Raw genomic sequence first — 24,498 nt, 5'->3', positions numbered from 1 at the left:
GAATCCCTGCAGTCACGAAAGCTTTAAATCAAAATTTATTATCTTAATCGTTAACCGGCCTCCCCTAGGTCGACTCAGCCTTAACTTAGTACTTGGTGTGGTGTGTAAACATCGCCACTGGCGAGATAAAGGCGAGTCTTTGTGCTTTGATTACTCCACTACTTCTCCCCATACATACATCTCGTCAGACACGCTTTGCTGATGAGACCCAGAAAGTCGAGCAAGAGCTGAAATAGCTACTATTCTTAAGAATGCTAAGAAACCCACTAGTAACATCAGCAAAAACGAACGCTCTGAACTCGCGAATTTAAAAAAGAGAGATGATATAGTCATCCTCTCGGCAGACAAGGGCAATGCCACGGTCATCATGGATAAAGATTCATACAACAACAAAATCCTGGACCTGCTTAATGATGGGAGTTACTCCAAAATTAAAAACGATCCCACTAAAAGCCTAACGACAAAAACCAACAGTATCATCACGAGTTCGACTTCCCTAATCGAACCAAGCAAACGTCCCTCTCTAAAACCATCGGCGGCAAGACCTCCCAGACTCTATGGTCTTCCCAAAATCCATAAAGAAGGCACCCCGCTACGACCCATCGTGTCGACGATAAACTCTCCGACGTACAAACTAGCCCGTTTTCTATCAGATACTCTGCTCCCCTTCACAGGCAAGACCTCTTCGGCAGTACTCAACTCAACCCAATTAGTCTCTATGGTTAAGGACATGGTACTATCTCCTGATGACATCCTCGTCAGCTTTGATGTAGTATCTTTGTTTACCAAAGTCCCAGTACCGGACACCCTAACAATAATTGAGGACTTAGTCCAACATGGATTGAATTCTGATGTACCTGCGCTGGTTAGGCATTGCCTCACCAACACCTATTTTACCTGGAATGGCACCTTCTACAAACAGAATGAGGGTACCCCTATGGGCTCCCCCTTGTCACCAGTTATAGCCAACATGTTCATGGAAAAGTTTGAATCAGACGCCATCCAGACATCCACCCTGCGTCCTTCCCTGTGGAAGAGATATGTGGATGACACTTTCGTCATCTGGCCACATGGCCTCCCAGCATTGAACCACTTCTTGGACCACATCAATTCTAGACACCCATCTATCAGATTCACCATGGAAGTGGAGAAAGACGGTAAACTACCATTCTTGGATATTCTGTTTAAGAGGAGGCTTGACGGATCCTTGGGACATTCTGTCTACAGGAAAGCCACCCACACAAATTCCTACTTGAAACCGGATTCCCACCACCACCCATCTCAAAAGAATTCTCTCATCAAAACGCTATACCACAGAGCCCATGGCATTTCTGACCAACACCACCTGACTGATGAATTAAGACATGTACATCGGGCCCTCAGGATGAACGGATACTCTGACCGCACTATCCGCCAAGCTGTCTCTCCCACCACACAGAAACAACCACATGAAACTCTGACCAAAACTATCACGTTACCATACATAGCAGGCGTGACCAAAAAGATCTCCAAAATTCTAAACAAACATAAGATCCAAGTCCGATTCAGTACAGTGCATAAAATCCGTGATCTGATTCCATCTGTGAAGGATGTCGTTCCTGACTTACAGTATCCTGGAGTCTACAAATTGAGTTGCATTTGTGGTGATTGCTACATTGGAGAAACAAAACGTCATGTTGCTGATCGTGTCCGCGAGCACAAGTCAGATCTGAAACACGGCAGAACTGATTCTTCGGCCGTTGCCGATCATTGCTACAACTCGGCGGGCTCTCATGAAATTGTCTTTTCCGAGACCAAGGTTCTCTGCAAACCTCCGGGCTACCATCAAAGGTTTGTACACGAAGCCATACAAATATACAAACACAGACATAATTTCAACCGTGATGATGGGTACAAACTCAGTAATCACTGGAAAGATGTTATTAACCACGCAAAAAAGACTTAATTACACTTTTTGGACCATCTTATCTGACAGGCACTATTTTAATTTACTTCACCGAGTGTTAACATCCACAGTGTTTAACAGTAATCTCTTCATTGTTCTTTGATCACCGCTCGCCACGTTTCCATTCATTGTGTTGAGCACTACGTGATGTCTTTGATCACCGCTCGCCCTCCGTCCCGGCGCGTCTCCATTCATTGTGTTGAGCACTGCGTGCAGTCTTTGATCGCCGCTCGCCCTCCGTCCCGACACGTCTCCATTCATTGTGTTGAGCACTGCGTGCAGTCTTTGATCACCGCTCCTCCTCCCTCCCGATACGTTTCCATTCATTGGCTACCACTGCCTGATAAGCTCTCCCCCCCCCCCTCTCCACCTCCCTTCAACTTGCTTATAAGGGATTACATCTTGAATCATTGCTTCACTTGATGCAGCTAATTCGGCTGTGACGGTCCCACCTGATGACGGAGACTTGTGTTGCCTCCGAAACGTCGTGAATTTTATTTTGTTTTGTTTTATTTTACTTTCATTAATTTTAATGTTTTTACCTACGTGACTTTACCGAAAAAACCTGAGAATATGAATCATTGCAGTCACGAAAGCTTCAAATCTAGAAATAAAAATAAGGCACCGTGATTTCTGGCTCAAACGAGAAACGAGACATTGGTGCTCATGTCCCGTTTACAGCCCTGAACCAACGTTGGAATTTCCACATTGTCATGGCGGGGGCGTGTTTATTCATAGGACAACCAGCGACTTCCACCCAAAGTGGTGCTGCATTCATTGTATTCACCCCAGAAGATCAGCAGTAGAACGAGCGACTCGCAATAGTAAGGTTGTGAGTTCAAATCCGGGTTGGGGCTTGGGTTAACTCAGCCAATCATCAACACCCCTCTTCAGGGTCGATAAAAACGAGTGCCACTCTGTGTGTGGGAAGGGAAAGTCACCAGTGGTAGCCCTGTGGATAGACTTGCCTCTCCCGCTATTGCAATGTAGAATTTCCACCACTGGCTCTGCAGGACTGTAAACGAGACATCATAAAACATATTTTTGTCTGAGCTATGTGGCTCTTTTCAGAAGCGACCTTGCTATCACAAGTGATAACTCAAAAAAGTGGCTTATCATGAGGAAATGTATAGCAGCTAAATACTCTAAAGGCGTGTTTCCAAGTTGCGGAGGAAAACCCCGAAGGACCCAGAGAAAAATCCACAGCACCACGGAGAGAGAGACACGCAAACTCCACATTTACAGCAGACGCCAGGGTCGGGGATCGAACCCACGGAGCCTGCCCACCACGCGATGGAGTTAACATCTCGCTACAGCGGCATTGGTGCATGAGCATGAGCACCAATGCCTCGCTCGCTTGCTCAGTCGAGCAGCAGGAAGTCATCGCTTTGACACTTCTGACCCGGGGCGCCCGCGGTATCACCGGCGGAACGCAGTGGAGTTGTTTGTGACGCGTGCCAATGATCTACGCAGCTTCCATCCCACGCGACGTGGCGCTTTATCTTCGCGGACAATGGCTTCATGGTCGTCCGTTCGCCCCTCTGTGACGCAGAGACCACAATTATTATAATGGCGCTGATCCTCCTGCTGATAGCCTTTAGCACGCAGAGCGCTCGGCACTCAGCTGTTGCTGGTGGTGTAACCATCAAGCACATCATCATCATCATCAGGACGTCACACAGCTCCTTCGCGAACGGGGCATTCAAGATGCAATCCACGGTCGTGCGATTGTGGCCACGTGACACAAACAATGGACCGTAGAGGACAATCACCGTGAAGTCGGCACTCCTTCAACGGAGGAGGAAGAGAAAAACGACGCGAACTCTCCCTCCCTCTCTCTCGCCTGAAGCCCTCTTCGTCGTGGCCAGCAGCAGACCTCCTCCGTCTTGGCATCAAGCTACGGAACAGATGTATGCTGCTGCTGCGAACGCAGTAGGCTCCTTGTGCAGGCGCCGTGTGGATTGTTGTCACCATTCGGACGAGCGGAATAGAAATTGGTTTCGGGTGTTCCATCCGCGTAACACAGGCGAGCAATGACCTCACGAGATTTCCGCCTCAAGATTGTCACCGCCACGAGCTCCCCTTGACGTTGGGAGTTGAGCGATGCTGAACCGAAGGCAGCGGAATTAGCACCAAAATAAATTAAAATTCGCGCAGCTCGTGGGATGTGAAGAGAGAACACGTGGAGCCCTGAACTCAAGGTAAGCCCCGGGGGTGGGGAGGTTTCGACATTCAGGGTCTCATCAGCAGCAGCAGTGAGCAGCCTTGCGTTGAACCAATGCTGATGAATCTGACAGATGAGTATGGTGAGTCGTGGCTTCACGCGTGTTCACACAACGCGTTTGTACAGGCAATGATTAGTTTCGACATTCAATGTTATAGCCAGTCCTATGTTTTTGTTTGTGTTAAACCAAATTTTGGCGGTGTTGTGCACACCCAGAGGGCAGGTCGCGCGCGGGTAAAAATAGCCGCTTTTTGACGCGTAGAGACAGATATGGGAAGTGTGGAGGGAAATCGTTCGTTCGAATCCGCTTGTCCTGACGAGGGTCGCGGCGGCAGCGCGTTGAGTGGTGGCGGTCCACACCTCGCTTTCCCTGGCTACAGACTCCAGCACTACCACACTATACACTACTATACACTATACACTACTATACTATACACTACTATACTATACACTACTATACTATACACTACTACACTATACACTACTACACTATACACTACTACACTATACACTACTACACTACTATACTATACACTACTATACTATACACTACTATACTATACACTACTACACTATACACTACTACACTATACACTACTACACTATACACTACTATACACTATACACTACTATACTATACACTACTACACTATACACTACTACACTATACACTACTACACTATACACTACTACACTACTATACTATACACTACTACACTATACACTACTACACTATACACTACTACACTATACACTACTATACTACACTATACACTACACTATACACTGCTACACTATATACTACTACACTATACACTACTACACTATACACTACGACACTATACACTACTATACTATACACTACTACACTATACACTACTACACTATACACTACTATACTATACACTACTACACTATACACTACTACACTATACACTACACTATACACTACTACACTATACACTACTACACTATACACTACTACACTATACACTACTACACTATACACTACTACACTATACACTACTACACTATACACTACTACACTATACACTACTACACTATACACTACTACACTATACACTATACACTACGACACTATACACTACTATACTATACACTACTACACTATACACTACTACACTATACACTACTATACTATACACTACTACACTATACACTACTACACTATACACTACTACACTATACACTACTACACTATACACTACTACACTATACACTACTACACTATACACTACTACACTATACACTACTACACTATACACTACTACACTATGCACTACTACTCTATACACTACTACACTATACACTACTACACTATACACTACGACACTATACACTACTATACACTACTATACACTACTATACACTACTATACACTACTACACTATACACTACTATACACTACACTAAACACTACTTTACACTATACACTACACTATACACTACTATACACTATACACTACTACACTATACACTACCATACACTATACACTACTATACACTACACTATACACTACTATACACTCCTACACTATACACTACTATACACTACTACACTATACACTACTACACTATACACTACTATACACTATACACCACTATACACTATACAATACACTACTATACACTATACATTACACTATACACTACTATACTATACACTACTACACACTACCACACTATACACTACTATACACTATACACTACACTAAACACTACTATACACTATACACTACTATACAATACTACACTATACACTACTATACATTATACACTACCATACACTACTACACTATACACTACACTATACACTACTAAACTATGACACTATACACTACTACACTATACACTACTACACTATACACTACACTATACACTATGCCACTATACACTACTACACTATACACTACTATACACTACTATACACTACTACACTATACACTACACTATACACTACTACACTATACACTCCTATACACTACTACACTATACACTACACTATACACTACTACACTATACACTACAACACTATACACTACTACACTATACACTACTATACACTACTATACACTACTACACTATACACTACTATACACTACTACACTATACACTACTATACACTACTACACTATACACTACTATACACTACTACACTGTACACCACTTGACTATACACTACTACACTATACACTACTACACTATACACTACTACACTATACACTACTAGACACTACGATGCACTACTACACTATACACTACTATACACTACTACACTATACACTACTATACACTACTACACTATACACTACTATACACCACTACACTATACACTAGACTATTATACACTACAACACTATACACTACTATACACTATACTACTATACACTACACTACTATACGCAGACTCCAGCACTACAGTATTGTACACTACTAGACTACTATACACTATTATACACTATACACTACAGTAACACTATGCACTACTATATACACTAAATACGTTGATTCATTAATCCCCTCCCCCCACTTTGCGCAAGAAGAGTGCACAAATGTTGTCACCACATCTACGCCTCTATATAAGGAACGAAACAGGTGGACTTCTCCACAAATCTGGCTGTCGCCTGATGAAGCTAGTTTTATTACTGGCGAAACGTCGTACTCAGATTGTAAATGTCGTGGCTTGGCTCTCCAACACACCGGTGTGCTGTACTAGTATACTACACTATACACTACACTTTACACTACACTATACACTACACTATACACTACGCTATACACTAGTGCTGTACTAGTGATGAATTGGTATGTTCTGTTTACGTGACAACCCTTACTAATTGGCTGTGTCAATTAGTAAGGGTCTAACCCAAATAACCTGTATTATGGATGACATTGGTCACGAAAGCCTACATGTTAAACAAACTACTATACACTACACTATACAAGACTATACACACCACTCTGATACACAGACTCTAGGCGTTCCCAGGCCAGCCGAGCGACGTAATCCCACCAGCGTGTCCTGGGCCGGCCCCGGGGTCTTTGACCAGTTTATATTGTTCCTTGCAACAACAACAAAACAGAGTTGCGCGTGTCTCTATTATGGAGCAACCGGTTGCACAATTGCTCGCATCGGATTACAGAGACGTCTGTGCATAGAAGCGTTTCGGTTTGAATTGACGAGTGATGGGAAGGTGACGTCTACGTGTGTACGTGTATCCATAAGAGGGGGTTTTTTTTGGGGGGGGGGGGGGTTAGATCTCGTAAATATAAATGTGTCGTTAAACCGGTCACCACCCAAAACAGCCAATTAGTCAGACTTGTTACATAAACAAAACGTGGCCGATTCGTTTCTAGTGTAGTGACATTGAACGAGTCACCGTGGCGCGTACCGCTGGGACATTGGTAGACAATGGAATTAGGGGTAACAGCCCATTCTACCAGTTGGATCTGTGGGCAAGGTACGGAGCCCTCTGGGGGATCCAGAGGTGTGCGGGGCCGAGGGCGGAGCCTGGCCACGCTGGGCAGGATATAAGGCGAGCTCCAACTCGGAGTCGGGGCTGCTGCGATCTGGAACGGAACTCGTCATGCCGTCGTCGTCGTGATCTTCGCCCTCTTCAAGTTGCGGGTCTGGAAGCGTGTTGGCTGTCCCGACCCGGTATTAAGTTATCCCCTAAGGCTGTGAGGGCCGGAATAAAGAGAGAGAGTACCTCCTACTAGTGTCTGTGAATTATTACACTACACTTGTACAGCTCATCGGTTGTGTGTTGGAGAGTTAAACCCACTAGAACATTTACAATTCGAGTAACCGTGACGTTTCGCCGTTAAATATAACAACAACAACGAGCATCATCAGGCGACAGCCAGAGGATTGTGGAGAAAGCCTCCACCTGTTTGGATCTTAAATAGATAGGGGGTAAATACTGATGCCATCACTTGCGAGCCAATCAGGTGCGAGGACCAGAGGGGGGGGGGGGGGTTAATGTATTCATGTAAATTACAAAGGGTAATCATTATGGTTGGGTTATTCCCACCATTGGGTTATTCATAGGGTAATCAACATACATGATACGTATGTACGTGTATGGTGAACGTCTGTCGCACTGTACCGAGCCAACCATGTTAATCAAAGGGCAACAAACTAATAACAAAAAGCAGTTCGAAAGAAATACGTTTTCAACCGAGATGATGATTTAAAAGTGCGTAGCTCCAGTGGCTTCCAAATATTGGAAGGAAGAGCGTTCCAGACGGCCACAGAAGCGCATTTCAAAGCGCTGCGCAGTGCGGTGACCACTTTCTATGGTAGATCGCTCACCAAAAGGCGCTGCTGCTGCTGTTGCGAGGATGACCGGAGTTTGCGTGGTGGTTTATGCTCCTTGACGAAATCAGCAGCGAGGTATTGGTGGTTCATTTGTGGCAAGTACTTTGTGTTGTATTACATTACATTTCTAAGTATACTAGATTTGTGTTTCTATTTCATTTATACCTGATGATGATTGCTTGTGTTGCAATCGAAACGTCGTATGCTAGTATTCAATTTATTATTTTATCTTTATACGTGACTTTGCCGAAAGAACCAAAGAGTAATTCCAGCAGTCACGAAAGCTCCAAATTAAGTAAGCACTTTGTGTGTAATGAGTGCGACATTAGAATGTATTCGTTCGGCAACGTGAAGCCAATGCAGCTCAGTTAGCACTGGATGGACACGGTTGGATCTTGCAGACCCCGTCACGACACGTGCCAAAGAATGTTGCCCACGCTGCAGCTTGGTAATGTTTTTGCCAGACATCCCGTAGAGTAGTGAGTTGCAATAATCGAGCCTTGTCAATACTCCGCTACACGTCACCTTGTTGGCTATGTCACGACCCAATTGTGGTCGAATGTGTCATAGAGCCCTGACATGGAAATGTCAGGACCTGACCACATTTGGGTGATATTTGGGTGATGAATGGGATTGGTAAGAGAATAACAGTGGATGGCGAGAACATACCCAGCAGGACAACCACCGCAGAGATGGAGCGATCAGACCAGTTTATGTGCCGGATTGAGATGGATTGTGATATCTCAGACACGGCGGTGTCTCCCAGTGTATCCTTGTCATGTCTCCTCCAATGTGTCAGCTCCGATGTCACCCCAGTCTCCCGGTCTCATCCTCTCGTGTCTCCCACCGACCCCGTCACGACACGCGCCAGAGGAGGGTGCGCACGCTGCAGTCTACGCACGGGGCACGTAACCCAGCACTGTGGAGGCAGCAACGAGGGTTGGTGGATCACCACACAGATGGGCTGTGGAACTCCTTTCGTACGTACGCTTGACGCACCCCCGCCCCCCCCCGAATCCTATAGAACGGCCGATATTTAATCCACGCAGAAATGATCAATGATTAAAAATATTAATGTGTTTAAGCAAATAGATAGTCCACCGCCGGCTGCATCATTATCGAAGCTTCACCCCCCCCACCCCGTTTCCTATGCGTACGTGCATTGTCAGTAGACCCCCATACGCAAGCGTACGCATTTTGTTAACCCCCCTCCCGCCTCCATGCGTACGCATTTTGTTAACCCCCCTCCCGCCTCCATGCGTACGTATTAAATGGATGGCCCCTATACCCCTGGCTCGCCACGAGATGGCGGTACAGCAACAATGTTGACTCCCAACTGTCCCGTCTGTGTGGGGACAGAGCGGTGGTTCTCAGCCGGGGGTATGCGGGCCCCTGGGGGTACACGTGGCAATGTCCCAGGAGGTGGTCGGTGAGTTGATTTTTAATTGCGTGGAATTATATCCTACGTGAGAGTCATTGGTGAATGATCGTGTATGAATACGCACAATGATAGAGTATTAATCCGTGTGGTAACCTTGACCAGTGGTTCTTCTTAATCTGGTGTGAAAGGCATTGCCAGATTTTTTTAGAATGTAAATAATCTTAAACACAAATAAAGCCGCGGGCACGTAAGTTACAACTTCCTTTGTTTAATCAAACCTCTTATGTATTTTATAAACATTGTACATTTCACTATGAGATCTCCTTTACCAGTGGCAAAATATAGTAATAGGTTTTTAAATGCTTACCCCGAGCTCTCAATACTCTGATAGTGAGCTGTCTTTAAGTTGTACGCCTTTTGGCGTCATCTGGTCCAACACCAATGGAGACTAGGCTCTAAAGAAAGCTGTCTCGGGTGTGGACCAATCAACTTCAAGGACAGTGCATATCATTATCATCATCAGAGTTGTTTCTTTTTGTTTGCATTTTGACTTCTTGTGTTGAGGCTATTGCAAACATGATGCCTTGTATAAAGGTGTCAGATTTTGTACCAGTTAAAAGGGTAAAAACCTATTACTATCGTACATTTCTTAACGATTGAGAAGCAAAGGGGGTAAACGCCGTCGTAAAGGTTAAGAACTGCTGACCTAAACTCATTGATCGTAAACAATGTTGGTTTCCAAGAGTAACCAGCGAGCGTGAACACATCACGTCACGCGCGTGGGGCGTCCGTTGATTTTTTTTCTATTTGCTTGCAGTTACTTAGCTAGTTAGGACAAACCTCACATGGACAATCGGTAAAAAATATTGATGATGTTCAAAATTCATACATTTATTTCTCAGAACCACGTTTGGCCAGGCAAGGGGGATATACTCAGTGCCGGATTATCCAAGTAGCAAAAGTAGCTACATATGCTACGGGCCCCACACTTTCAAGGGCCCCGCGCGAAATGCTTTCAAGCTATCAATTCCGGTTTAGTGATTCTGCACTTGCTCTGTTATAATAGTACTATACTGCCTTCAGCTTTGATGAACGACTGGGTGTTTAAGGTTAGCGATTTGTTGTATTATCTGGCTGTATAGAAAATGAAAAAATACAATGACTTTACTGTGCAAGTAAAAAATGTGTGTTTTAATATTTGTGTTTTTTTATTTAGGGCCCCTTTTATAACATATGCTACAGGCCCCGCACTAGCTTAATCCGGCACTGGATACAATAAGAATAGGGTTGACCCTTACTGGAAATAAAACGGGAGGTATTAAGATGTTCAAAGACCAAATAGATACACCGTTTGGTTGTTTCGGTAAAGTCACGAAGAAAGAACCAAAGAGTAATTCCTGCAGTCACGAAAGCTCCAAATCAAGTCCCAAATAGAAACCTTTTGCAAAGAACCAAGTTCTGCATTAACCATAGACTGTACTTGCGGTGACCATGCAAACAAAACATGCTTTGATAATAAACGCATTGTCTTTTAAACCGACTGGCCTGCACCAGGGACAGCCTTCTTTATGTCCTTGTCTCACCAGTGTCAGACCAGGGGGGGGGGGGGGGGGTTACAGTGGGGTACAGTCGCCAACAACGGGATAGAGTGTTAGAGTGATTGAGTGTTAGAGTGATTGAGTGTTAGAGTGATAGAGTGTTAGAGTGATAAAGTGTTAGAGTGTTTACTCCTAAATTCATAAACGCTCATCGCGAATTGGCCGAGAACACCTTCACAAGTAGAGGACAACAGAGCTTCGGCAATCGTTGGTAGCGCCGGCTCAAACACCGCGTGGCTGCTGCTGCCGCTGCCTTCCCGCTCCTGGTCTTGCGTGGCTCCTCTTTGCGGCTCCGAACCGCTCCTCTCTTTCCTCTACGAAAGCGAACGGGACATTGCGCCTCTCGACTGGTATACAGGAGGTCGTGTGTTCGAAGCCGACCCTGACGCCTGCTGCTGTATATTGGGAGTCCGTGCGTCTCTCGCTCTCTCCCCGTGGTCACGTGGATTTTCTTCCGGGTCCTCCGGTTTTTCCCCTCAAATTACCGAAAGAACCAAAGAGTATGGATTCCTGCAGTCACGAAAGCTTCAGATCTAGTATTTGCCTGTTCTAAATTTCCACATGATGATGAGCCGCTCATTTGAGCTATCATTTGTGATGGCCAGGTCGCTCCTGAAAAAGAGCAATATAGCTCAGTGTGGACATTACCCTGGCAAAGTAGAAATTGTTTATAGTTTACAAGTTGACATTATTATTACGACAATCAGGGGTACATCTCTGGGGCATGCGGCAGCGTTATGCGATGCATAGGAGGCCCAGTCAGTTACAACGGGGGCCCAAATCCACAGATAAACACAAGTACAAAAACAAGGTTAAGAAAAAAAAATATTTTAAAATATTTCATTCAAAATTAAATGCAGTCTACCATGGGCCGAGCCCGATGATGAAGGCATCCTGGCTTCATCACATTAGTAGAGCAGCATTAAGTTGCGCGATCCACCCCCTTTTTTAGGAAGTCCTAGACCGATAGGGCCGAGCATGAAAGCAAAGATGTGGGACAACTCAATTGTGAAGATTGTTACCGTTATATCTTTCGTACATTAATTCTCACTCAGGACTATTTTCCTCGAAACCCAATACACGGTGCGGCAACTAAAATACTAATACATAAAGAGTTATTGTTATACGGGGTTAAAACCCATCCGTAGCTATTGCAGCGAAAGTGAGTCGGGAGAAAGAAGTGGGGGCCCACAGTCGGATCTTGCCATCCCCCCCAACCCCCATTGTAAGAGGTCGTTGCGCCCCTGACTGCTATTGTCCGCTTGCTTATGAGGCCTCCTCCCTCTGTACTCAGGTAGGGGGGGGATCTGGGCTAGTCCCCCTCCCACTCATCACAGCACAGCAGCAGCTGCCACAACCCACGATGGCCGTGACTGTCGAATCGCCGCCACCCGTGCCACCGCCGCTGTGCCGCCGCATCGCCACCGCCCTCTTCGCGCTGCTGGTGGCGGGCGGCCTCACGTGGACCTACGTGCAGGGCGCCGACCTGTGGTCAGACGGCGAGCGGCTGGTGTCGCTGGGTCTGTACGGCGCCTTCCTGCTGGCGCACGCCCTCGTGCAGAGCGGCTTCGCCTACCTGGAGTGGCGCCGGGCGGAGCGCGCCCGCGACGGGACGCCGTGGGAGCCCCGGCGGAGCGTGGCGATAGCCATCGCGGCCTTCCAGGAGGACCCCGGCTACCTGCGCGGGTGCCTCGTGTCCGTGCGGGACTCGTCCTACCCGCGGGACAAGCTCAAGGTTGGTTGGCCACGCGCACGCACACTCGATTCTCACGTACACCTCTCATCTCTGAGATCAGTGGCAAAATCCCCCAGGTGTTGCCACGGTATTTTTGTAAATTGTTGTAAAGTATAGAACTAAACTATAAATCATGAGTGGGTGATGTCACTCCGCATGGAGAACCCCCCCCCCCCTCATTAATAATCATGAGCACGTGACATAATTCCACATCGAACAGGTGACGTCCTCCAAATGGACACCCCCCTCCATTAATAATAATTAGCGGGTGACGTCACTTCACATGGGGGGGCGAGGTGCCTCCTCCCCCCTCCTCGGCGTCAACTTACAACCCTCACTACAAAGGCAGAACCCTCACATAACGTGATCTCCGTAACGCTGTTGAGACATAGAAGTAAAAAGGACGTCATGATGAAAAAGGGATTATAACCTTAAAATGAAATAGGTTCGTGCCACCGCGCCCTTACAAATTGCACACGAATGGATGCAATACCACGTCGCGGTCTGCTTTTCGCTTGCAAGTTTCAGATTTACTGTAATACACCCATCCTTGGTCGGGCAAAAGGCTAGTTTATAATAGCCAAACAGTACTCTAAACGCACATTGTTTTTAAATTTGGTGGATAATAACCGGAAGACCCGCAGACAAATCCACACTACCACAGGGAGAGAAACACCGCAAACTCCAAATATACAGCAGGCGTCAAGGTCGGGATCAAACCCACGACCTCCTGCACACCAGGGGAGGTACCTAACAGCTGCCTGCCGTGGCGCCCCATCCCAACAATACCATGCATAGTAGTAACGTTACGCATTGCCCCCGTCGCGACAACCGAAGGTCGTCATGGTGGTGGACGGCAACGGAGCCGAGGACGCGTACATGATGGAGCTCTTCCGCGAGGTCTTCTGCGACGAGGCGGAGGAGGATGCGCGCACCGTAGTGTGGCGTGGGAACTACCACACGTCGGAGCCGCGGCGCCAGCGACCCGAGTGGTCCACCACGGCCGCGGAGGGGGCCCCCGACCGGGACGCGGAGTTGGAGGAGGAGGCGGCAGATCGGCGCGAGCTCGAGGAGGCGGTGCGCTCCGCGCGCTGCGTCTGCGTCATGCAGCAGTGGGGCGGCAAGCGGGAGGCGATGTACACGGCGTTCAGGGCGCTCGGCGCGAGCGTCGACTACGTGCAGGTGAGCAGGCGGCATCACCACTACACGCGGCATCGCGACTACACACGGCATCGCCACTACACACGGCATCATCACTACGCACGGCATCGCCACTGCACACGGTATCACCACTACACACAGCTTCACTACACACAGCATCAACACACACAGCATCAACACACACAGCCTCATCACTCAGCATAAACACACAGTATCACTACACACAGCATCACTACTATACGCATCATCACTACACACAGCTTCACTACACAGCATCACACATAGCATCACTACTACACACAGCATCACCACACACGTGTATGCATTCAGTAACAGGTGTGCCATTCGGTTTGGTAACAGGTGTGCGACTCGGACACGAGGCTACACTGCGACGCCACGGCGGAGCTGGCACGGCTGCTGGACGCGGACGCGGGCGTGGGCGCTGCGGGCGGCGACGTGCGCGTTCTCAACGCCTCCGAGTCGTTTATCAGCTTCCTGAGCGGTCTCCGCTACTGGATGGCCTTCAACGTGGAGCGCGCCTGCCAGTCCTACTTCCACTGCGTGTCCTGCATCAGCGGACCCCTGGGTGAGTGGGGGGGGCAAAGAAGGCAGCGTGGCGCTGCCAATTTAAAACCACAACTCAGTTTTAGTTCAATTTATTTTGAATTACCCTGTGAGCCAAGAATTTCTTAAATCGGGTTTCATCAACAAAAACAACGCCGCTTCCCCGATATACGCAACGTCACAGTAAAATAAATCAATAATAATCAATAGCAGATAAGCAAATAAAAAAGTGATAGCAAATCATAATTGCAAGAGAAAAACTTAAAAAAACAAGTAAAAAATGGATTGTTATCAAAATAGCACTTTATCTAAAAAAAATACTAATTTAAATCTGCCATATTTATTGTAATGCAGATACGGCGTAAAACACGATGGCATTAGAGTGAGGAATAAAACAGCATCCGTAAAACACGTATTGTAAACAACGCGCTAAAGTAGTCGTTTACAGGCAATGAAAATTTGTACTATGGCAGTAAGGCTCTCGATTATCCGCGTGCGGTTTAACCACATATCGGACAAACCCGATTAACAGCAACCCTGGCTATCATATCAATAGAGCAGCATAACGTTGCGTGATCCACCCCTTTTGAGAAAGTCCTAGACCGATGGGGCTGGCATGAAAGCAAAGATGCGTGACAACTCAATTGTGAGTATTGTTACCTTTACGTATTTAATCTTGATTTGAAGCTTTCGTGACTGCAGGAACCCATACTCTTTGATTCTTTCGGTGAAGTCACGTAGGTAGAAAGAAAAATAATAGATCACGATGTTTCGATCGCAACACAAGCAATCGCCATCAGGTGGGACAACCACAGCAAGAAAAAACTTTTGAAGTAGGCGAAAGATCTGCCGTGGCACGAGGTTATATAGTAGGCCTCGGCAGTAGGGGGGAGAGAGAAGGGAGGAGGAGGCGGGGCAGAAAGTGGTCCCCGCAATAGCACCCGGGTCACTGGAGTAAAGTGGACCACCGCAGCAGCACTGGTGAGGTCGATTGCAGGGGGGGAGAGAGAAGGGGGAGGAGGCGGTGCACAAAGTGGACCCCGCGGCAGCACCCGGGTCACTGGAATAGAGATCGGTGAGAGATGCACAGAGAGAGAAAGACACACAAAGTCGGAAATAACAGCTGATATAGGCAGGTAGGATGGAAACATCACAGTCAGTTAAGACTTTACCTGGTTAATGACGTCCTTCCAATGATTGCTCAGTTTGTATGGATGGCTTCATGAACAAATCTCTGATAATAGCCGGTGGGTTTGCAGAGTACCTTCGTCTTGGAAAAGTCAATTTCGTGTGAGCCCACTGCACTAAAACAATGATCAGCAACAGCAGAGGTATTGGTCCTACCGTGTTTCAGATCTGCCTTGTGTTCGCGAACGCGGTCCGAGACATGTCGTTTCGTTTCCCCAATGTAACTGTTGCCGTAGCCACAACTCAGTTTGTATACACCCGGGTATTGCATATCAGGAATCGCATCCTTTACAGATGGGATCAAATCACGTATTTTATGTACTGTGTGGAAACGAACCTGGATCTTGTGTTTGTTTAAGATTTTGGAAATATTTTTAGTAACCCCTGCTATGTATGGCAAAGTGATGGTATTGGTTGGATCCTCAGATGGTTGTCTCCCCATGGCTGGGGAGACAGCTTTGCGGATTGTACGGTCAGAATATCCGTTCATCCTGAGGGCTTTGTGTATGTGCTCCAGCTCACTGGCTATGGTATGCTGGTCGGAGATGCAACGGGCCCTATGGTGTTTAGGGCCAGCCTAGCTCTAATCTCAGAGAGAATAAGATTGCTCCGATTTGAACTTGATCATTTAGACTCTCTGTGTCTCTCCGATCTCTACTCCAGTGACCCGGGTGCTGCTGCGGGGTCCACTTTCTGCCCCGCCCCCTTCCCCCTTCTCTCTCCCCCCCTACTGCCGAGGCCTATATAACCTCGTGCCATTTTCTTAACTTCAAAATAATTTATACCTATATTCGTGGTTTTTGGCATATAGATCCACGGAAAATGGATATCGTATGTTTGGATTATCCACAATTTTTAATTATAATCCGCGACCGTCCTTACCATTATTAGCGTGGATAATCGAGAGTCTACTGTATTTTTTATTTTACCAGGGAAGGTCCCACTGAACTGTAAAACTCTTTTTCAGAAGCGACCTGGCCATCACAAATGACAGCTCAACGAATTGGCTTATCACGTACTAGCAGGAAGTACCCGGCATTGCACGGGTCCAAAAAATATTCTAAACCTACTCTCAAAAATCTAACAGCAGTGCATACTGACTGTGGTGGTACCTGCCATGATTACAGCAGTGCATACCGACTGTGGTGGTACCTGCTATCACTACAGTAGTACATGCTGACTCTAGAGCAGTATTTATGGACTCTATAGCACAAACTACTCACCTGACAGAGTGGCGTGGTGAGGCCTAGTCCGGTGCAGAGCCTCCGGCCTCGCCGAGATTGTCCAGCCAGCCGAGGTGGCACCTTGGCAGGCTGGGCTGCTACCCCTTACCCCACCCCCCAGCCACGATCTCCCCGGCCGCTCTGCAGTAATATGTACGGCCTATAGTGGTAGCATCTAGCGACTGTATAATAGTAATAACTGCATGCATTGGGGTGGGGGGGACATCACACTGAAAAATTTACATCAGCGTTTAGTGTATTTTATAGCATTTTTAACGCGAAAGAAAATGCCCCCGTCACTCCCACCAAAGGCGTGCAACTTGGCATGGGCCGTCCCCCCCCCACCAAAGGCGCGTGAGTTGGTATGGTCGTGCAGGCATCATAAATAAATAAATGGGAAGCACACAAAAATCGCACTAAATCACTAATTAAACAAATTTTAAGTTGACGGATGTGAACAAGGAATAGCGCTTGCTCACCGTGGGGCTTACGGCGTGATACCTGGCTATTTTATTTTCACGTAAAACCCCACCGTTGGAGAGCCAAGTGCGCGACCACACAAACCCACACACAAACCCCGCCACAAACCCACACACAATTTTTTACTTTTTTATAGAAAGAAAGATAGCAGCAGCCAAATACTCTGAACGCGTGATGTCGATTCTAAGCGTGGAGGGAAAAAAAACGGAGAACTCGGAGAGAAAAATCCACAGCACCACGTGGAAAGAGAGAGAGACACGCAAACTCCAAGTATACAGCAGGCGTCAGGGTCGGGATCGAACTCACGAACCTCCTGTATACCAGACGAGGTAGTTAACATCTCCTCGTCACCGTAACGCCCTCTTGTCGTGTACCTGCAGACCGACGTTTGCATTCAGCTCGTGAACGCATTGCTGCCGAGCACAGAACAGAGTAAAACGATTCTCGTGAAATTTCTTTGTGTGACCCCCCCCCACCTCCAACACTGCCCTGCGCCCTACCGCTACCAGGCCTCTACCGCAACACGCTGTTGCAGCAGCTCGTCGAACCGTGGTACAACCAGACGTTCCTGGGCGCTCGTTGCACGTTCGGGGACGACCGCCACCTCACCAACCGGGTTCTCAGCATGGGCTACGCTACGAGGCGAGGCGAACCGCAGCGGCAACCCCCTGCGTCTGTCTCCTTTCTCTCTCTCCGTCTCCGCGTGTGTGCGCGTGGGGGGAGCGGTAGAGGTGTAGCGGTCAGGGCGCAGGGATTGACGCCAGCGTGGAGGGGGTAGGGAATGCTGATGTTGTAGGGACCCTATGGGAACCTCATTTGCTAGTAAAAATATGATAATTGTTTTTTTACCCTTCTATCTGGCAACAAAACTGGAGGATTCGTACGGTGGAGGATTCGTACGGTGCGGTATGAAGTCTTCGCTTGACACGTCGTGTTCACATGATGCATTTTGGCTGAAACGCGGTTCTCCTGCTCAGGAACACTTTTCGCACAACGTGCAATACACATCCTGTTGTAAGGCGGAACGTGCATCCTGTTAAAAGGCGGAACGCGCACTGTTATTACGCGGTTTCTGAGCAGTTGACGAACTGCTTTCGCGAGCTGCGCGGCTGAGCGGTAGAGTATAGGGTGATACAGTCGGCATTCCCTCACCATCTCAGTTATTTGTCCCTCACATGGGATAACTGCAGGCTAACGTCGCAGTGAAAACATGATTCACATTAGCATTGTTCATGATGTATTCCCTGTAATGTATATATATGGTATACAACTATCTGGTTTTAAAAATATAATCGCACATTGTGCCCCTGATACAGCCCCCTACTGTGAAAACCTGGCAGGACCCTCCGCAAAATGAGTCTTGAAAGTCGGCAAGGCTTTCCTGGGGAAGGGGGGGTACTGCAAGATCCGACTGTGTCAGTCCAGTGCTCGATGAACTGCATTGGCGTCCAGCTGCTGAACGAATACATTATAAGGTCCGCAACCAATATGATGCTGATCTCGCCAAGGGGCATAAACCATCGCCATGCGAACTCTGGTTATCGTGGCAGCGGCTTTTGACTAACCGATGAACAAAGGCAGTCACCGCATCGTGCGCTTTCAGATGCGCTTCTGCGGCCGTCTGGAACGCTATTCCTTCCAATATTATCTGTATTGACAAACTCATTTATTTAAAACAGATTTTTGTGTTTAGTTTGTTGTCCTTCCCCCGCACCTCCGATTAGCATGGTTGGCTACGTACGGTGCAAAAGAAGTTCAACACACACGTGCAGCATAAACCATCACGCAAACTCCGGTCATCCTCACAGCAGTGGCTTTTGGAAAGTCATAAAAACAAATCAGAACATTACTCGTAATCAAGGTTTTTGGGTTAGATCGCGTAAGTATAAATGTGTCGAAACCCTCCACCACCCGACACGGCCATCAGCAAAGGATTTGTCATGTAAACAAAACGCCAAATAGTTACTACTTCAGCCCACCGGTGTGTTGAAGAGTGAATCCACAACATTTACAATCTGAGTACGACGTTTCGCTGGTAATTACATCAACCAGCATCATCGGGCAATTTGCCAGACTTAAGCGATCTAACCCAAAAACCTTTATTATGAATAATATTGGTCGCGAAAGCCTATGTGTTACACGTAACATTACGCGTGCTCTCCTCCTCATGCTCCCTCCTCCTCCCTCCTCTTCCTCCTCCTCGTCCGCCACCAGGTACACGAGCCGGGCGCGCTGTCACACGGAGACACCCGCCCAGTACCTCCGCTGGCTCAACCAGCAGACGCGCTGGGCCAAGTCTTACCACCGTGAGTGGCTCTACAACGTCATGTGGTGGCACAAGCACCACATATGGATGACGTACGAGTCCCTGGTGGCCGGCATCTTCCCCTTTTTCGTCGCCGCCACGGCTCTGCGCCTCTTCTACAGCGGCAGCCTGTGGGACATCGTGTGGGTAATGGTCGCCATCCAGGTGGTGGCACTCGCCCGGGCCCTCTATGCCTCGCTGCTGCGCAGGAACCTCGTCATGGCCTTCACCGCATTCTACTCCGTCCTCTACGTGAGCAGCCTCGTTCCCGCCAAGCTCTTCGCCATTCTTACCATTGCCGAGGGAGGCTGGGGCACCTCGGGCCGCCGGAGGATCGTCGGAAGCTACGTGCCCCTCTTGCCGCTGTCCGTGTGGGGGGCGGCACTGGCCGGGGGGCTCTGCTACACGCTGGTGCAGGAGGCGCGCTCGGCCCGTTTGGCGTCCGAGCGGGTCGTGCTGGCATACGGTGCGGTGGCGTACGCCGTTTACTGGCTCCTCATGGTGGTGCTGTACCGGTGCCACTCGAGGCGGTGGTGCCGCCGGAGGGAGCCCGAGTCTCATGCCGTCGAGGTTTGAGGAGGAGGAGGAGGATGATGATGATGATGTCATAATGGGTGGCCATGAAGCGCACCGCTGTTACAGCACACGGCCTGTGTGTGGCCCGCCTTCTCGAAGCTCCCTGCAGATTGCCCTCCTAAAATTCGCATTCTGTTGCACAATGTGGAATATATTTCCATGGCAATTACATCTGGCATATTTTATGAAATCCTCGCCTCCCCTCTCTGTGACTGATCACTTGCCGGCTCACAAAAATATTTTGCCCTTGAGGCTGCCACACACGGTGCACTCGAGGATCTGCACTTTATTTCTTCCTTGCGTGTACTCTGGCACCATGCCCAGCAAACTCTGTCGCCAGTGCAGTGTGCGTTTCGTGAACAGTTTGATTCCTGTACCCAAACCATAACTATTCACTTCGGGTGCAGCTCTCACGAGTGCCCGTCAAGAACTTGCCCGTCACGAACGATCCAGAGCGCTGTGTGAAACGCCAAGTTGCTGTCGAGCATTGTGAGTCAGCAGCAACATCCGAAATTTGGCTCAAGCCTCGAACTATACTGCTCTGCCAAACATCAACGGTTTTGTTTGACACGTTGTGGGCCCTTTTGCAACCAATGCAGGTATCCCTCGAATAAAACACGCATGAAACGAAATTTCATGAATTGGAATAGCTTTTCCCATGGTTGGCTACATACTGTACGAAATAATTTCAACGTACATACGTACATACAGGTGTCGTGGTGGCGAGATGTTAATTCCCTCGCCTGGTATGCAGGAGGTCGTGAGTTTCCATCCAGACCCTGACGCCTGCTGCTGTATATTTGGAGTTTGCGTCTGGCTCTTTTTTTCCCCCATGGTCGTGTGGGTTTTCTCCGGCTCCTCCGGTTTTTCCCTCCAGAATCAATGTCATGCGTTAAGAGTATTTGGCTGCAATAAATTTCCACGTGATGAGCCACTTCGTTGAGCTATCATTTGTGATAGCCAGGTCCCATCTGAAAAAGAGCTATATATCTCGGTAGGCCTCACCTGGTAAAATAAAAACTAGTTTAATTTTTCATAGTAGTTACTTACATACCGCGGTTGTGATCAGTTTTACAAAAATAACCCGGATGAAATCACAAACCTTAGCCATGAACAGTCCACTGCTGGTTGAAGACACCTCGTTACCTCCTCACCTTTTTCACTTTTCAAAATACGAATATAATAATAAAGAACATAAATATTAAAACTATTGAAAGATACTAATTAATAAAAAAAAATGTTTAGCCTTTTCAGGAAGCTCACCAATAGGTCTTGATGCATGTTGGAATAACTGGCAAGGCGATGGGGAGGCGTTACCATGGCGCTCCAGGGACACCGTGACGCTGTCGCGGATGGATGGATGCCGCAGCCTCCCGGGTGGCTTCTCGTTTAACGATCTTGCGGCACGTGCCGTAGTGAAATTTCGTTCACGCGGAAATTACGTTTTGTTAATCGACGAGTATCCACAATATAATTTCTAGAATGCGTTACACGCGAAAATTTCGTAAACCGAACGTTTGTAAGTCGAGGGACGTCCCGAGTTGTTATTCATAATTAATATTTGGACCAGATGGTGTGAGGAAAACATGCGATGGACACCCTCCTCCACCCGGTCCTGCCAAATATTGTAAGTAAATTTGTCACGTGATGAACAAATGCACCTATTTGTTCATGCTTTTGAGTGCACATTGATGACATCACACCACGTAATTAAGGCCCAAGACTGCAGGATATTTACAGAATTCTGGAAACTACTGGACAATGCTGGTGGTAACCACCAGCGAAATATCAGTAACCCAATTCTTAAATGTGTGTGGATTCTCCAACGTACCAGGGTACTGAAGCAGTGATAAATTGGCGTGTTTGTTTACATGACAACTTTCTTCATTTGGCTGTGTCGGTTGGAGTAGGGTGCACAACACAACATTTTCCTTGCGCGGCGATCTGACCAGATAATTAGAAGTGGGTTTGGCACCAAGTGCTTCTTAAATACTTCCACTATTAGATCGGCATACAGCCACAACCCTGATCAGATCTGTGTGATTGCTGCCAGCTCAGACATCAACGTGTCGGTGTTGACTCTCAGACGTGATAACCACAAAATGGAGTGGAAGATGGCAGCAGTCTTCACGTGGCCCACTTTGTTCAGTAAGAAATCACAACGAATGCCATCAACGCGGCGACTGAACATCGATCATCGATCTCCCGGTTTCCAGAGAAACAACACAAGCAAAGCGCCAGATAGACCCTGGGACAATGAACCTCCAACTGAATATTGAGAGACACTCCCGGGCGAAGTGTGAGTAGCTCGCGAACACAACATTGATGTCCTGATGCTCAAATAAACTTATATCTTGGATGCCCTACATGCCAGTCGGTACCGCATCCATGGATGCAACCTCATGACGAGCCACTACCACCCGAAATATGGCTTCGCCTTATACGCGAAGAACACCATCACAGAGTTCTACGCATTCTCACCAACTGAAAGAAGCAACCTACAACACCAGCATCAAGTTGGGGAGCTGCACATCTCCAACCTGTACAAAGCCCCTAATTCAAAATGGCCATAGCCAGCAGTCCCAAGTGCACCAATCCCAGTCCTATAAGTTGGTGACTTTAACAGCCACCGTACTATGTGGGGCTATGCAGTGAATCAGGCCGACGGCGAAGACCTCACCGACTGAATGTCCGCTGAAGATCTGCACTTGGTTGTCGATCCCAAGGAGCGAGCAACTTTACACTCTGCTCGCGCAGCAACGTGTCTACAACCCAGACCATACCATCATTAACAAAGATCAAAGTGGGAGCATGTTTCACACATCCCACAATACTCCCAAGCTTCCCCAAAAGCCAACATAGGCACATCATCACCCATATTGGAATTGAAATCCCCGTGATTGTGTTAAAACGAATACCAAGGTGAAACCTGGTCAAAGCTGACTGGAATCGCCATAAGGTGGCTGTTTAGAGAGTGGCGAGTCGAATTCCCACAACACCGGAATGATATCACCGTTTTGTTGGCATCATTACTGCAGCCGACCAGAAGTGCATCCCCAGAGGCTTCCAGAGAGAATCCACTCCCTGCTGGACAAACGAGACCCAGGAGCTGCTCCGACAGTGCAACCAGCCGGGCAGCCCACAGGTTGCAAAGGCCCTGCTAGTCCTTAGACTCTAGCAGGGCCAGATTCCAGCGGTGGATTGAGTGCGTTAAAGGACTTCACACGCTCCAGCCGCCATGCCTGGGCCCTACTACAATGCCTGGGTGCTGCTAATCCAACAGAATACCGGAGTACTGCCTAACTCTATGGCCTCCAAACTAGTGGAGAACACAAAAGGACCGCTAGACAAAAACATCAAGTGAGAGATTCATCGCCAATTACACCAGACAAATGGCCTTAATTTCTTCACAAGACCCCACCGCCATCAGCACAGAGGAAGTTACGGAGGGTCAGGGCTGCAATGAAAAAAGGCAAGGCTGCCGGCAGAGATGGTATCCACCCCAGTATGTCTCGATCACTTAGGCCATAGGGGACACCAATGGCTGGCAACCCTGTACACAAAAACCATGAAAACCGGTTGCATCCCAAAAGCATGGCGGGAGGCGATGGTGATTGCCATAGCAAAAAAAGGGCAAGCCAACCGACGACCTGGGAAGATATAGGCCGATATCACTCCTGTGCACCACCTATAACATCCTGGAACGCCTGGACGCAGATGCTGTGACCAAGTTTTGGCCCTTGCAACACACACCGAGGCCGGATTCTACCTGAAGG

General features: G+C 47.7%; 1 protein-coding gene across 1 annotated transcript; it reads left to right on the top strand.

Annotated features, from left to right (window-relative positions):
- Window positions 1–8,642: 8,642 nt before the first annotated feature.
- On the top strand, window positions 8,643–22,293 carry LOC144737174 (hyaluronan synthase 1-like). The gene is made up of 6 exons (XM_078619896.1): window positions 8,643–9,491; window positions 12,785–13,225; window positions 14,063–14,407; window positions 14,747–14,972; window positions 18,351–18,483; window positions 20,056–22,293. Exons 1-6 carry the CDS (start codon window positions 9,135–9,137, stop codon window positions 20,720–20,722), a joined length of 2,169 nt encoding a protein of 722 aa, XP_078476022.1. The 5' UTR covers window positions 8,643–9,134; the 3' UTR covers window positions 20,723–22,293.
- The last annotated feature ends 2,205 nt before the right edge of the window (window positions 22,294–24,498 follow it).

This window comes from Lampetra planeri, chromosome 65 (assembly GCF_965212315.1).
Source record: "Lampetra planeri chromosome 65, kcLamPlan1.2.h2, whole genome shotgun sequence".
Taxonomy (NCBI): Eukaryota; Metazoa; Chordata; class Hyperoartia; order Petromyzontiformes; family Petromyzontidae; genus Lampetra; species Lampetra planeri.
This window is presented reverse-complemented; position numbering and strand designations above follow the sequence as displayed.

What these genes read in the sequence shown, in the direction of transcription:
- LOC144737174 (XM_078619896.1), top strand. Translation starts at nt 9,135, where the DNA reads ATGAATGGGATTGGTAAGAGAATAACAGTGGATGGCGAGAACATACCC. An exon ending in ACCCGCGGGACAAGCTCAAG is followed by an intron (nt 13,226 to 14,062) that starts GTTGGTTGGCCA and finishes CGACAACCGAAG; the next exon opens with GTCGTCATGGTGGTGGACGG. An exon ending in CGAGCGTCGACTACGTGCAG is followed by an intron (nt 14,408 to 14,746) that starts GTGAGCAGGCGG and finishes GTTTGGTAACAG; the next exon opens with GTGTGCGACTCGGACACGAG.